This window comes from Bos indicus x Bos taurus, chromosome 10 (genome assembly GCF_003369695.1).
Source record: "Bos indicus x Bos taurus breed Angus x Brahman F1 hybrid chromosome 10, Bos_hybrid_MaternalHap_v2.0, whole genome shotgun sequence".
Lineage (NCBI taxonomy): Eukaryota > Metazoa > Chordata > Mammalia > Artiodactyla > Bovidae > Bos > Bos indicus x Bos taurus.
In genome coordinates, this window is record NC_040085.1 from 26303866 (window position 1) to 26320046 (window position 16181).

Below are 16181 nucleotides of genomic sequence, written 5' to 3' on the forward strand. Positions count from 1 at the left end.
GTGTACTTATGGATTTATCCTATCTTGTACATTTATCCATTTCCTATTTCTCAAAATTACATTGTACTAAGAAGAGTCAACGTTGAATAAATGACTTTAGGTCCTCCAACTAGAAAATGTATTTTATTCGTGTATTTATTCCAACAATCAGTTACCGAATCATGTACTATTTTAAGCCCCAGATATAAGTCAAATGAAGGCCCTGCTTTTGTAGCTGTGGTCAAGTTACAAACAAATTGCAAGCAAATGAATACAGGTAATTTCTAGCAGTTTCCTCAGAGATCTCATAATTCTTTTATTCATTGTTCAGTCATTCTTTTCAGTTACCTTTTGCCAAGTATGTTCTCTGCATGCCAGGAAAGTGAAGTGAAAAACCATGAAAGTGTTAGTCGTGTCTGACTCTTTGTGACCCTAAGGACTGTAGCCCACCAGGCTCCTCTGTCCATGGAATTCTCCAGGCAAGAATACTGGAATGGGTAACCATTCCCTTCTCCAGGGTATCTTCCCAACCCAGGAATCAAACCCAGGTTTCCTGCATTGCAGGTGGATTCTTTACCAGCTGAGCCATGAGGGAAGCCCAAGAATACTGGAGAGGGTAGCCTATCCCTTCTCCACGGGATCTTCCCAAACCAGGATTTGAATTCAGGTCTCCTGCATTGCAGGCAGATTCTTTACTGTCTGAACCACCAGGCATGCCAGGAACAATATCCTAAATAGTTTGAAGATGATGATAAGCACGCCTCCCCTCCAGCCCACGCACACTATTGCCTTGTCCGTCCCATTAAAATGCACTTTCATCTAGGGCATCTCACTTGATTGTCTTGGTAGTGAAAATAAATGCATTCAAGGCTGTGGTCCTGCTTCTCCTGTGAACATTTTTAAAGAAGGTACAGACTGTGTTAAAAATCAATAGCCACCCTCAACATAGGAAGAACATGCTACTGGCTTGTAAGCAACTTTTCCTGAAGTAGCGATAGAATTTTACTTACTCATCTTACTCATCTGCTCTCTCTTAGCAGCCTCTTCCTACTTCCATGTGCTTCTCAGGTGGCTCGCTGAACTCATTAGCCTGGCTGTATTACCACAAGCTAATCACTGTTTCTTTTGGTGCAGCAAACTGTTACCTTTTAGGTACTTGCTATGGGCATGTACCATTAGGAATAAAAAATAAATAAAACAAGTCAAACATGGGTCCTTCCATGAAATTTTCAAATAAGTACAAATCAGTTCTTTCCAAGTATAGTTAACTTAGAATAAACATTTATTGATGTACATTTGAAGTCTCAGAAGATGCAAAGAGCTTGCTGCCCGCTTTTAGGCTTGGAGACACAAGGAAATTGACCAGTTAGGCATTGTGACCATCCTTATCCCTTCTGCTAAGGGTTTGTTCCATTTCTAGTATCAGTGAAATAGAAAATGTATCTTGTCTGATGGAGATGTTTTAATTTGTATCTCTCAAGTAATTAATGATAGCATATTTTATTGTATAGCCTCTGTCTCTCTCTCCTTTGGGAGTGTGGGGTGAGAGGAGAGATTTGGACACAAGGCAAGGGAGAAAAGAAAAATAGTGACAGCCAGAAGACAACAAGAATGTTTGCAATGATAGGGAAAATATGAAAGAGTGTGTACCAAAGACTGAAGACAAACATTCATCCTCCATGGGTTGGCATCTCTCCACGTCGGAGGGACTTTCATTAGTGACTTCCTTAGCCACTGTCCGGTGCAAATTCTTGTTAAGTTTGGCTTAATAAGGATGGTTCCAGAGATATTTTATTCTTTCCGGTGAATGTTGCCCTATTAGTAGCAGCTAACAATTACTTTGAGTGACACCTGAGAGACATTTGCTTCATCCTGCCTCACCCTGCCGTGTTTGGTCTTGCCTTAGGACAGACCAGCATATTTTACATAGGTGCTTTTTCTAGCATTCACGTACTGCTCTGTGGGACTCCAGGAGGGTGCAATCTGTATAAAGCCAAATAGGCTTACTGAAGGATATCCTTTGCTGTAAGAAATTAGGATCTGTGTTTCTGAGAGTTCGTCTACTCCTGCTGCTTTATTCCCTATTTAAAGCAGCAGTGCTCCGGGGAAGTGATTATGATGTGATATGGAATTATGACTTCAGGTGAAGAATAGGCAGTGGGAACAGATGAGATTCAGAATACTGAGACTGTGTGTACATGCAGATGTTAGCCATTGAGGGTAAGAGACTAGAAATAAAACAGAGGGTTACATAGGCTGAAGGGAACTAAGATGGTTGGATGTTTCCGAAAGTATCAGCTATTTAAATTCCTAACTAAAGGTTAAAATAAGATGCTGTTTTCCGGGTAACAGAAACATTATTTTGAGGGGCAGAATGTGGAGAATCTGGGGTCTGTCGGGAACATTATTTTGAGGGGCAGAATGTGGAGAATCTGGGGTCTGTTCTCCCCTTCCTAAAGAAATTGTCAAGGTGAGGGACCACCTTTTACTTACTAATCATATTGACTTTGCTTGTGCATGCTTCTCCTGGACCAAGAGAAAAGAACCACAGACACGTTTGCTGCTGAAAGGTTCTTTAGAACTTTGAAGACAGGTTAGCCTGTCCACTTATGATGGTAGTCTTCCTGCTTGAAGCCCACAGCTCTTCCCTCAACCATTGCTCTGGTTAGATAACTCGCATCATCCAACATCTGCTTTCTTGGCCACTGCTGATAAATTAGAACCACCTGGGTTGTAAGTGACAGAGATCCAGTCAAACTAGATTATATGCACACACAAGAGGGAGAAATATTGGTTCAGAGATACCTGCAGCGTCCAAAGAAGTTTGCTTCTGAGGTGTCATCTAGAATTTAAAAGACAAAACGATGTCATCGGTATCTCCTCTTTTTTCCTTTTTGTGTTTCTTTTTTCCAATGTAGGCTTCATTCTCAGAAAACAAAGGTAATCCCTGGGAATTGCTAATTTGTTTGCTCTGTAGAGTTCGTAATCCCAGGGGGAAAGTGGTGCTTCTCATTTTGCCCCATAATCAATCTTAAAAATAGGCTCTGATCAGCTAGTCTGGCTCACGTGTCCACTCCTGGGGCCAGTGGTTGGGGGTTATGTCTTTCACCGCCCACCCGAATCAATTGTGAGAGTAGGTTGGCGATGCCAGGCAGGGCAGGAAACAGGACAAAAAATCAAATATCTCACCCCACAAAAAATTAGCTACAGGTTGCAACCTTATTCCCCGTAAACAAAAAGTATTGGAGGGTCACATCTGTTGTTGTTATTGTTAGATGGGTTCCTTGGTCCTGTGTGTTGTGTGTTTGTGTATCAGTGTGTAGAGATCTCTTGTATGCCTCCGAACTACTAATACGCCTCCCTCTACCGAGATTGGTTCAGGCACAACAGGTTCTCACATCAGTGACAACAGCTAAAAGAGCTGGGCCAGACAAAGGCTGACATTCATCCATTGCACAGAATTTTGGAGTTACAAAGGACTCTGTGACCCTCCAGTCCCCCTATTCTGTTTAGTGGAAACTTGCCTCAGACCTCGAATCACAGTTACCCCACCCCACCCCAGAACAGCTTGCCCTGAATTCTTTTTTACTCTACCATGCTGACTTCTGACTTGTCCCTTCTCTTGTGGTGTTAAACCAAAAGAATTTAGAGTGATACAGCTGAAGCTCCAATACTTTGGCCACCTGATTAGAAGAGCCAACTCATTGGGAAAGACCTTGACGCTGGGAAAGGTTGAGGGCAAGAGGAGAAGGGGACAACAGAGGTTGAGATGGTTGGATGGCATCACAGACTCAATGGACATAAATTTGAGTAAGCTCCATGAGACAGTGAAGAACAGGGAAGCCTGGCATGCTGCTGCAGTTCATGGGGTCGCAGAGTCGCACACGACTTCGCGACTGTAGAACAACAGCAACAGAGTGAGGTACAGAAGGAAGAGTTTTGCTTCTGTTGTCCATGTTCATGTTCTCTGTCTCCAGAACCACCAGTCAATGGGGACCAGCCTACCCTGCCTCACTTGGCACTGTTCTGACTTGTGACATCCACCCCCATTTGTTCCCTGTCTTTAGGGCACTTTAGTTTTCACTAGTATTGTCCCCTAAAGACATAAACAAAGGATAAGGTCAGAGCAGTCAGCTGTATTCCTTATTAGTGGCTTTGATAAGAGGCTTTGGGGGAAAAGATTGAAACTAATGGACGTAATGAAATTTTTAGGTCCTCTAAAGGTTTCATTCATCTCGGTCTCCCCATTAAATGCATATCTGTTCTATGTACCTTTGCACATGGTTTGCATAGCATAATATCTATTATCAAAACCCTGCTAAATTCTTTAATTAGGTAGAAAGCCTGTGAAACTTCCTTCTAGAGAAGATAGAAATATGGGATGTGAAGGTCACAGCTCCAGTTATTGAATGAAACAGTATTTTGGGATTTAAAAAAAAAAACACATAGAAAAACAAAATACTAGAGTAGAAAAAATATACTGTAGTTTTCATTTGTATTGAAGTGTCTTTTTTGCCCTTCCCCAATTTAGTAAAAAATGTAACCGATGTTAAAAAGATTTTTTTTGTCATACAAGGTATTTTAACCTAGGATTTTAGAAACCTTTTGACAAATTCATAGATAAAAGGCCATGTCAGAATGTTATTTCTCTTTTCATTTTCAGATGTTATGAACTGGAATTTTGCATAATTTCTCTGTGAATAACTGTATTTCTTAAATTTAAAGCCTTTTAAGGAAACAAAAAAGGAAAACTTCAAACTTTTTCTTATAGCCCTCATGCCCTGCTATGATTCTTAAGTATATGTTAACCAGTTTCAGATGTGTTTTGTTCTCTGACTCAAAATCAGCCCTTTCTTTTAAAGAAAGAAATTGTGTAATTAGTACTTAATTGCTGTGGATATTTTGGGCATTTAGAGGAGAGGGTAATTAAAAGGCCAGAGAAATTAAACTTTCACAGTGATCTTTACATTTATGTGATTCCTTTTTTAAAATGTCCTCCAAAGGCAAGCCTGACAACTTAAAAATAAATGAAGAACTGGATTGTTTTGAAAAATTTATCATCGGTTTTATCTGTAGATGCGGTTTCATTGGTTTTTTAGTTACATTGGAGAAAGGATCATCAAGATAGTAGAAGTCAAGCGTTGATTTTGTTCACTTCCTCTTCAGGCAGGTGTCAACTAAACAGTGTCCAAGACCCATCCCCGCTCTCGTGTTTTCAAATCTTCTAGGAGGAAAATGAGAATTTTTTTGCCGCTTCATAAGTACTACACATGATGACATTTAAATATTTTCCATAATTAAAAATTGTATATGGTCTGTTGGGACAAACCAGAGCTTGGCTGAGATGGTATCTGGCTATATGAAAGACCCATGTGGTTGGCCACCTGATGCAAAGAGCCAAGTCCTTGGAAAAGACCCTGATGCTGGGGAAGATTGAGGGCAGGAGGAGAAGGGGGACAACAGAGGATGAGATGGTTGGATGGCTGGATGTTTTCACCAACTCAGTGGACATGAGTTTGGGCAAACTCTGGGAGATAATGAAGGACAGGGAAGCCTGGCATGCTGCAGTCTATGGGATCGCAAAGTTGGACATAACTAAGTGACTGAACAATAACAAAAAGGTGTTGACAGTCACTTCTGCTGACCTCTTTCATTGTATCATGTGTAAGTTGGAATGTTAGAAGACTCTATAAGCTCAGAGTACTATGTTTCATGAGGTACCCTTTATCTAAAAATCCTACATTTTGTGGATCTAGAGGCTAATGAGTCTTCTTTTAAGTGAAACTATTCTTATATTAATTTTGATAATCAATACTTGGACTGTGACATTAACAAGCTTGTTCTTATTTAGTGGCCAAGTCGTGTCCCATTCTTTGCTACCCTGTGGATTGTAGCCTGCCAGGTCCCTCTGTCCATGGGATTTTCCAGGCAAGAATACCAGAATGGAATTCCATTTCCTTCTCCAGAGGATCTTCCTGACCCAGGGATCAAACCCCTGTCTCCTACATTGGCAGGCAGATTCTACCACTGAGACACCAGGGAAGCTTATTAACAAGCTTTGTATTTATGAGATATATTGGGCATTTTCAGTATATGCTAAGTCAGAAGAGCCCTACTTCATATTTGCTGCATTCACTGAGTAAGTTAGGTATACAGGATTTGGAGACTGATTTCATATTGATCCCCAACAATTTTAGGAGTTATTCTAAAAGTGCTATTCTGAAACTCTTCTCCTAGGCTTTTAAACCAATGTTATTCTTTCCTCTTTCTCAGCCCTCATCATTTTTTCTTGAAGAAAACATCAAGTTACTTAAACATCCAGCTTTCTACTTAGAAAGTTCAGAGACTCATAAGTAACCACTTGGCTCCAATATGTATAAAAAGCCCTGAGAACTCTGATGAAACTTAAGATTCTCAAGGAAAATAAAAATTGAAAAACTGATTATAGAAGAGATATAAAATCTAAACAGATCAGTAACCATCAAAAAAAAAAAAAAAAAAAAGGTAGTAAAAGTAACCAAAGAGCTACACATTATAGTAGCACCAGGCCTGGATTGCTTATGGGGGGAATTCTGCCCAAACATTAAGGAATGGATAAATCCAATGTTATTTAAAATATTGCAGACCAAACAAAATAGGAAAACTTCCCACCTTGAGCTTTGGGTCACTTTTGCTGTCTTTTAAATCAGGAAAGAAAATTACTTAGTCAGTCTGGGTCAGCTTTGTGGAAGACATGGTACTCTTAAAAATGCACTTATATTTTATTCATTTACCCATTTGTGTATTAAATATGTGCCAACTGGCCTCCCTGGTGGCTCAGTGGTAAAGAATCTGCCTGTAATGCAGGAGATGCGTAGGAGACACTGGTTTGGAAGATCCCCTTGAAGAGGAAATGGCAACCCACTCCAGTATTCTTGCCTGGGAAAAACCATGGACAGAGGAGCCTAGCAGGCTAGAGTCCATGGGGTCGCAAAGAGTTAAACCCAAGTGAGTGCAGACATACACACACAGGTGTTTGTTGGTGGTGAGAATAGGGCAGTGAATAGGGTTTTAAAAAATGAAAAGAAACATTTCCTGTTCTCAGAGCAGAGGCTTCAGGCTCTGGGTGTGGTGGGAGCTAGGCCTACGCACAGTAAGACGAGGGGATGAACAAGGAATGAGGCACAGGTAGTGTTTTGGGTGATGAGTGAGCCGTAGCCTCTAGATCTTACAGTTTGAACCCTGACCCACCAGATGGTCAACCAAATGTTAAATCCATACCCAGTGGTTGGGATAATGATCATGGTAAGGAATCTTTAACCGTCTGAGAACCAGGAAAGGAGCATAATGCAAAGGCCAGGAAATCTGGTCAGATAGATGGGGTTGACTTAAAAATCTCCCAGTACGGTGATCTTTGATAGAAACTTCCATCTCCTGGTGCTGAGACCAGGTGAGCAGGGACAGCTCTTCCTGAATGAATACCACCTCCTAGACTTGTCCTGTCATTTTCTCTGAATTTTGCCAAGTAAAGGAAAATCTAGGTTGAAAGGAATGATGTGAAGGTTGAAACAGAGGAGGTAAGACAGAGTTTAGAAAATAAAGAACAGAGACAATACCCAATGCATAACAACAAAGTATTTCAGATGTGTGGAATAACCTCTTTACTTAAAAAAGAAAAAATGTAATATTGCTGGGAGTAGCAGAGGTTTCTAGAAGCTGTCTTTTGACTACAGTTACAGTTGAATCACCTTTATGCTGAGAAGGAGGGATGTGGGGACGGTGTAGAGAGTAGGAGTACTGTGTTACAGTTTGAGGTTCTCCACAGAAAGATGGAGAGATTCTCTGATGTTTATGTTCAGTTTGAGGAGTTTAGGTGTTTTTTTTAATTTTTCACATTAAGTCATGAAATTTAAACTGTAGGTACTGTGTTAGTAATTTGGGTGTGGTGAACAGGAGTGTAACTGCCTTTTAAGAGATTTTAGTGTGTGCATTTGGATTGCTTGGTGACCTTTGAAATTTTGTTTTTAGCCACTGTCAGAAACATCATAATTTTTCCTTCTGAAGCAGATTTCGAACACCTGCAAAGGTTGATCAAACTAGGATAGTTTTAATAAACTATTAATCTCTCTTCTTGAATGTCAGATCAGATCAGATCAGTCACTCAGTCGTGTCCGACTCCTTGCGACCCCATGAATTGCAGCACGCCAGGCCTCCCTGTCCATCACCAACTCCCAGAGTTCACTCAGACTCACGTCCATCGAGTCAGTGATGCCATCCAGCCATCTCATCCTCTGTTGTCCCCTTCTCCTCATGCCCCCAATCCCTCCCAGCATCAGAGTCTTTTCCAGTGAGTCAACTCTTTGCATGAGGTGGCCAAAGTACTGGAGTTTCAGCTTTAGCATCATTCGTTCCAAAGAAATCCCAGGGCTGATGTCCTTCAGAATGGACTGGTTGGATCTCCTTGCAGTCCAAGGGACTCTCAAGAGTCTTCTCCAACACCACAGTTCAAAAGCACCAATTCTTCGGCACTCAGCCTTCTTCACAGTCCAACTCTCACATCCATACATGACCACAGGAAAAACCATAGCCTTGACTAGACAAACCTTTGTTGGCAAAGTAATGTCTCTGCTTTTGAATATGCTATCTAGGTTGGTCATAACTTTCCTTCCAAGGAGTAAGCGTCTTTTAATTTCATGGCTGCAGTCACCATCTGCAGTGATTTTGGAGCCCCCAAAAATAAAGTCTGACACTGTTTCCACTGTTTCCCCATCTATTTCCCATGAAGTGATGGGACCGGATGCCATGATCTTCGTTTTCTGAATGTTGAGCTTTAAGCCAACTTTTTCACTCTCCACTTTCACTTTCATCAAGAGGCTTTTGAGTTCCTCTTCACTTTCTGCCATAAGGGTGGTATCATCTGCATATCTGAGGTTATTGATATTTCTCCCGGCAATCTTGATTCCAGCTTGTGTTTCTTCCAGTCCAGCGTTTCTCATGATGTACTCTGCATAGAAGTTAAATAAACAGGGTGACAATATACAGCCTTGACGAACTCCTTTTCCTATTTGGAACCAGTCTGTTGTTCCATGTCCAGTTCTAACTGTTGCTTCCTGACCTGCATACAAATTTCTCAAGAGGCAGATCAGGTGGTCTGGTATTCCCATCTCTTTCAGAAGCTGTGGTGAGGCAGGGTTGGAGTTAACCCTCCCAGGGCAGCGCGCCTGAGCGGGCTGAGAGAGTGAATTCCTAAGAAGAAAATAATGCATTGCTTATTACTTGTTCTCTAATTGTTCGGACTCAGAAGTGTGCAAGTTTGTTACAAAAGCCAAAAGAAGATGGCAACTCCTTATGTTCCAGTTCCTATGCCCCTAGGGAACTCTGCTTCCAATTTTGCAACCACCAGAAACCAAAGAAGTTCTTCTTTTGGGAGTATCTCAGCAAGCTCAAATTCTTCCAAAGGCCAGTTAGAAGACTCAAATATGGGTAATTTTAAACAGACCAGTGTATCTTTAATGTCAACCCAGCTTTTAAAGTCACTCAGTCATATCCGACTCTTTGCCACACCATGGACTTTACAGCCCGTGGAATTCTCCAGGCCAGAATGCTGGAGTGGGAAGCCTTTCCCTTCTCCCAGAGATCTTCCCAACCCAGGGATCAAACCCAGGTCTCCTGCATTGCAGGCGGATTGCTGAGCTTGGTAAAGAATCCACCTGCAATGCGGGAGACCCCAGTTTGATTTCTGGGTTGGGAAGATCCCAAGCAGAAGGGATAGGCTACCTACTGTACCAGCATTCTGACCTAGAGAATTCCATGGACTGTATAGTCCATGGCGTCGCAAAGAGTCGGATATGACTGAGCGACTTTTACTTTCACAGCTTTTAAAACTGTTCATCAGCTACCTGAAGCATCAGCTCAAGGCACTTGGGCTGATTTAATAAATGCCTTTTGCATTAAACATTCTTGTAGCCAGAATGCATTGAGAGGATAGAAATTTTTTCAGTCTTGTTCATTTATAGTCCAGTTTTCCACATTCTCTTGTTTTTAAAGTAAGATTACTTTATTTCCTTATCTCAACAGTTATGTTGGTATTTTTTTATCTTTCAAGCAGAGGAGATTGTTTTGAATTCTAGCATCAGTCCTTCAGAATTTCAGTAAAGGATACCAACTTTAACCAAATGTAATTAAATATCTAGTTTAAGTGTATCTTATCATTAAAAGGTTATTTATGTTTAAAATGCTGACCTTTCAGGATGTACACAAGAGTGTTCTAAAACAGAATTTCTGAACGTTGGCCATGAAACCACTGTCTTGGCCTGACAAATGAATTGGAAATAAGCTACCCAACACTGGGAATGGGTCATTAATTTTAATCAAAGGTGATGCAGGAAGGCGAATGGGATGCATGACAATGTCAACAGCCCAGTAGATGTTAAGAGACCACACAGCCTTCCTTGTTACTTGGTTGGGCCATTAGTTGAGGTTGGGTGAAGACAGAAAGCCATGTCTGGAATTGAATGACCAGGTCACTCCAAAATCTAACAGAGAACTGCTCATTCAGAATCACATTGTAATGCCATTAGAAGTCAAGGACAGCTTTTAGAAAATATTGGAGGATTTTTCTTTTTTTTTTAAACCAAGCATCTAGCTAGTTTTTTCCAACTTTGACAAGCTCTCTGTTTTCCTGCCTCCTTTCCTCCTGAATGGCTCATTGATATTTACAGAAGATCAAGAAATCGAACAGACTTAGAAAAAAAATCTCAAAGCCTGTTTGCTTTTTAGAATTACATATTGTTAGTTGTAAAAACTCTGGTAAATGCCAGAAACAATAGCAGACCAAAGGTATTAAGCAGGGTAATTAATTCTCTGTGGGGATCTCATTGTCCCTTGTCTCTCTCTTATGTTCTTGTGTGTAGAAATAGTTTCACTAATTGAAACTAAACTTTCTTAATTGCTTTAATGAAAGCATTTGTTTTATAATTGTAAAAGCCAAAGTGCTTATGCCTTACTGTAAATTGTCAGTATGGGCTTGATAACATTAGCAATGTTCATGATGGTGGAAACCTTTTCTTTTAATCAGTAAGTATATTTCATTATTTTGAGTATATTTTCAATTATAAGAAAGGTAGCATATGACAGCTTGAATTAATGATGTTTATAATAAAGATATAAAAATGCAGAAGGGACAAAGAGACATTTTTATATCTCTACTCCAGGTTTGTGAAGAAAGTTCATTTATTCTGACACAGCACTGCATACATAAGAATGATATGTGTGACTGCATCAGTAATTTTTACACATTTTTAAGAAAGAAAAGCAATTATATTGCTGTCTTGTTAATGGCATACTGTGATAAGTAATAGTATTTGTTCTTCCTGTAGATGAAGATCAGCTTCGTGCAAGAGGTTATGACAAAACGCCAGACTTTATTTTACAAGTACCAGTTGGTAAGTCCTTAGACTCTACTCTGCATTTGTTTATAAAGCGATGTGTTTTTTCCCATAGCTTTTAAAATTTTTGTTAATATTAACAAATGTTCCCAAAGAATCTATTAGCTTGATAATTTTGTATTCAAATGTGTGAAATAATTGCAAAAGATTTTTAATTGGCAGAAAATAATAGGTTCAGAAGAAACCTAAGCTTTAAAAACTTTTACCTATGTTTAAGAAATAAGCATGTCTTCAAAAGACATTTTGGTTACCATTTTCAAGTCATTTCTCTGTATATTCATTTTTAAAACAGAGTTCTGTGGAAAAGCCAGGATCACTTTGGTTTGCTTTTGTATTGTCAGTTTATACAGGCAATCTCAGAATAGGAGGGAGACTTTTGTAAATGACAAAAATAAAAGGGATGTGACTGTAGCATAAACATTCCTTGTCACAAACAGGTACGATGTGTTGTTTTATAATTACATCCCTACATGACGGTGAGGGTTAAGCCTCTCTTCATTAATGTGAAGCATGGAGAGACCCAGGCAGAGTCAGAATTTTCCATCTCCCCTTCCCTTTGCTCTGTATTCGTAATGCTTTGTTCCTTAGCTGTAGAAGGGCACATAATTCACTGGATTGAAAGCAAAGCCTCATTTGGTGATGAATGTAGCCACCATGCCTACCTGCATGACCAGTTCTGGAGCTACTGGAATAGGTAAGGCCCCATTATTTTTCTCTTAAGATAAACGATACTCTGCTGAAATTTCATTAGAAAAAAAATATTTTGTTTAGATGGTAAAAATGCTAGTAGCCTTTGTTTCTAGTAAATACGCAGACTTGATTAATGTATTCATTTCAGATAATTTCAACTTCTCTGCATTCATAATGTTACTTCACTTTTTAAAACAAAAAAATCTGTGCATGAGGTCAAAATTATTATATACTCCATTTTCCATTTTACAGTGATAATATTGGTGTCACTTAAAATATGAATAATAGAATGTGATATAATATTATTGACACTGACTTTCATCCTCTTGATGTGAAAGTTATGCCTTCTATCAGATCTTAAAAAAGTATTTTATCCTCAGCTCTCTGAGGAAAGTATCCAAACGATATGAAAGTCAAAACGAATTAACCTTCTAATGATAGAAAAGCATTTACCTACCAACTTAACCAACATTTCTAAAGGCATGGGAATCTCAGTGGTCAAGAAAAAGATGGTGTTGGAGGAAGGGGGAGGATGCTATATTACTGAGTACCCCCTCATGTGTCTGGGCCTGCAGATTATCTCAGTTAATACTCACAAGAAAGTGTGATTTGGGGATAATGGGATTTTATTCACAAGATTATTTGGGATAATGGGATTTTATTCCCATTTTACAAATAAGGAAATAATATGCCTACAGCTAGTTATCATGCATTGTCTTGGTCACTTCTAACTCCATGCAATTTTTAGTACAGCTCTATTGATGTTTACAATACAACTGTTGAAACTTTGGCATTTGCTATTATTGGAGTCCTAAGCTTTCATACGGAGAAGGCAATGGCACCCCACCCCAGTACTCTTGCCTGAAAACTCCCATGGATGGAGGAGCCTGGTAGGCTGCAGTCCATGGGGTCGCTAAAAGTTGGACACGACTGAGCGACTTCACTTTCACTTTTCACCTTCATGCATTGGAGAAGGAAATGGCAACCCACTCCAGTGTTCTTGCCTGGAGAATCCCAGGGACAGGGGAGCCTGGTAGGCTGCCCGTCTATGGGGTCACACAGAGTCGGACACGACTGAAGTGACTTAGCATAGCATAGCATAAGCTTTCATTAGACCAGAAGGTGGGTCAAAGGGTAACCTTCCTAAATTAACTGTGTTCCTTGGTACTGAACAACTTTAAGAATACGACGGTAGGATGGCATTGGTTTGGGTCACTAAGGAAGGAGACAGTAACATCTATGGGCAGTAGTATTACCCTGGAAGAAAACAGTGACAGTCTCCAGAATTTGGCATTATATTGTTACCCAGCTTTACAAAAAGCCAGTGGGCCTCGCCTGTAGCAGATGTGCTAAACTAAGCCCACTTTTTGCCATGGTAACAATGATCATGACAAAATGCTGAACGTAATGGCTTTCTTGATTTTCTTGTGTAATTGTGCGTGGCATCCGAGCTTTACTTTACAGGGATGGAGGAGGAAAGTGCAAAATGTTTTAGAAATCAATGCTGCTTCAGCGTTTCCTGTCTTTTATTCAGCCATTATTCAAATTAGCAGTAATGTGGTAAATTGAATTTCAGATTTTTAGCAATTTTATGATGAGTTGGAAATAGTAAAGAAAGCATCATTTTTGATAGTGTAGGGAAAGCAATGACAAGAAAATCAAATTGTTTAAGTTTAGGTTGCTAAAGGAATTTTTTTTTTTTTAACTGCTAAACTGAATCATTTTGCATCAAGACTGTCTTCCCACTTTGGTACTGGTCAAGCCTTTTATGAGAAACAATTAGAATTTGAATCCAAAATAGTGAAGCTTACCTAAAAATTCCAAAGGCATGTCTTCATTCTAAAACAACTCAGCTGTTGTCTACTCTGTGCTCAGCCCTCACCATTTTAGAGGCTGATTAAAATAATCAAATCACCTGTGTGATAAACTATGGATTATTCACATGGCTGGAGAGGGTTCAGAGCAGTGGATGATTTAATAGTTTGATTTGGACAAAATTTTGGATTATTTTGTTGCATGCTGCTTTTTAAATTTTAATGATGTTTTATTTATATGGTTACTACCTTTGCTACAATTACTACTGTTGGCTTGTGTTTCTTAAACACTTTCTTTGAATGTATGCGTTATGTGGTAAGGGGAAGCCAGATTATTCAAGAGGGAAATGCTCTACACAGAAGTCACTGGTTCACCACATGTCTGCAGAGAGGCCAAGAAAAGCAATTCAATGTGGAACATAGAGGCATTTACTTGTAAGTAAGACTTGTCAGTGATGGGGCGTTTTGACTGAAGAAAAACTTAGCCCATTGACCAAAGTTTGGGAATCCTACATTTTTTCATATTTTCACCTCAACACACCTCAACAGCAGTTGCTAAAATTCCTCAGAGTTGGAAGAAATTGTCTCTCCCATCTGTAGGTAACCTTTCAAGAGGGTATTGGTTGCAGTTTGGGCTAATGGCTTTATTTGTGTAATAAGCCTCTGCTGCTACTGCTGCTGCTGCTGCTGCTGCTAAGTCGCTTCAGTTGTGACTCTGTGTGACCCCGTAGACGGCAGCCCACCAGGCTCTGCCGCCCCTGGGATTCTCCAGGCAAGAACACTGGAGTGGGTTGCCATTTCCTTCTCCAATGCATGAAAGTAAAAAGTGAAAGTGAAGTCGCTCAGTCGTGTCCAACTCTTAGCGACCCCATGGACTGCAGCCTACCAGGCTCCTCCGTCCATGGGATTTTCCAGGCAAGAGTACTGGAGTGGGGTGCCATTGCCTTCTCCGAATAAGCCTCTAGTCAACATAAAACTGTTATCTAATGTCACACTGTTCTTAGATTTTCTTCCAGTTTTCTTGAGATATAATTGCCATACAGCCCTGTGTAAATTTAAGGTGTATATATAGCATAATAATTTGACATACATACATCACGAAATGATTATCAGAATTGTCACCCTATTTTTAACATTGGATCCTATGATAAGACTGTTCAGTTAATGTTTGAGAAATCGTAATCTTGTCTAAGCCTATTTTTCTATATAAATAACTGCAGAGCCCTGAAGTTTAGTGTAATATTTCTCTGAGTTTTCTTTTTATGTAAATTGATATTCTTACTCACCCTATAAGCAACTCCTGACAAAGTTGACCACACCCTCCCTCTTTGTTAAAGCTTTTTTTTGTTCATTTTTAGCTTCCAAGAGACATTCTTCTGAGATTTTTTTCCCTGACTTCCACCTTGTGTATTCTTTCTCCTTTTCTGGTTCTTCGCCCTCTTCCCAGCTCTAGGCTTGAAGGCCCTGGAACTCAGCGCTCACCCTCCTCCCTCTTCTGTCTGCATAGTTCCTGGGTGTTCCCTGGAGATCTCACCAGAGACAGTGGCTTTCTATTTCATCTCGTGCTGCTATCTCTAACTTTTATCCCCAGCCCTAAGACTTTCCCCCGAGTACACATTTGTTTGTCTAGCCATCTGTCTGCTCAGTATCACCTCCTGGATACCTAATAAATATCTCAGACTTTACATATCCAAAATTAAACTCCTGACTTTTCTCCTCAAGCTTATTAGCCTCTCAATGAGTGCCATCGCAATCTCTCCCAATACTCAAGCCCAAAACCCCAAGTATCATCAGCAATTCACCGGCAGGTCCATTCAGCCCTGCCTTCACCACAGATCTCGCCGTGTGTCCCCACCACACCTGCTGTTGCCTCACTGTCTGTCATCTTCTCTCGGACTATTACCACAGTTTCCAAAACTGGTCTTCTTACGTCAGCACTTGTACGCCTACGGTCAGAGTTTCATACCCTAGGCAGAGTGACTCTCGGAAAATATGAGTCAGATTGTGTCACTTCCCTGCTTAACACTCTTCAGTGGCTTCCCACCACATTTAAAATGCAACTGATATCCTAGAGGAGGGAGATGAGGAGGGAGGTTCAAGAGGGAGGGACACATGTACACCTGTGACTGATTCATGTTGGTGTATGGCAGAAACCAATACAATATTGTGAAGCAAATATTTACAATAAAAAATTAAAAAAAAAATACAATCCAAACTCTGTACCATGACATTCAGAGCCCTGTATGAACTGCCTCTCACCTCAGTCCTGGCC

At 40.2% G+C, this 16181-nt stretch overlaps 1 protein-coding gene across 3 annotated transcripts in view; it reads left to right on the plus strand.

Annotated features, from left to right (window-relative positions):
* C10H15orf41 (chromosome 10 C15orf41 homolog) overlaps window positions 1–16181 on the plus strand; it is a 236805-nt gene that overhangs the window by 114992 nt on the left and 105632 nt on the right. For all 3 annotated transcript variants that reach the window (XM_027553483.1, XM_027553482.1, XM_027553481.1), the window contains exons 9-10: window positions 11337–11402; window positions 11994–12099. In XM_027553483.1, the coding sequence (XP_027409284.1) occupies window positions 11337–11402; window positions 11994–12099 (172 nt within the window). The remainder of the gene's footprint in view (window positions 1–11336; window positions 11403–11993; window positions 12100–16181) is intronic.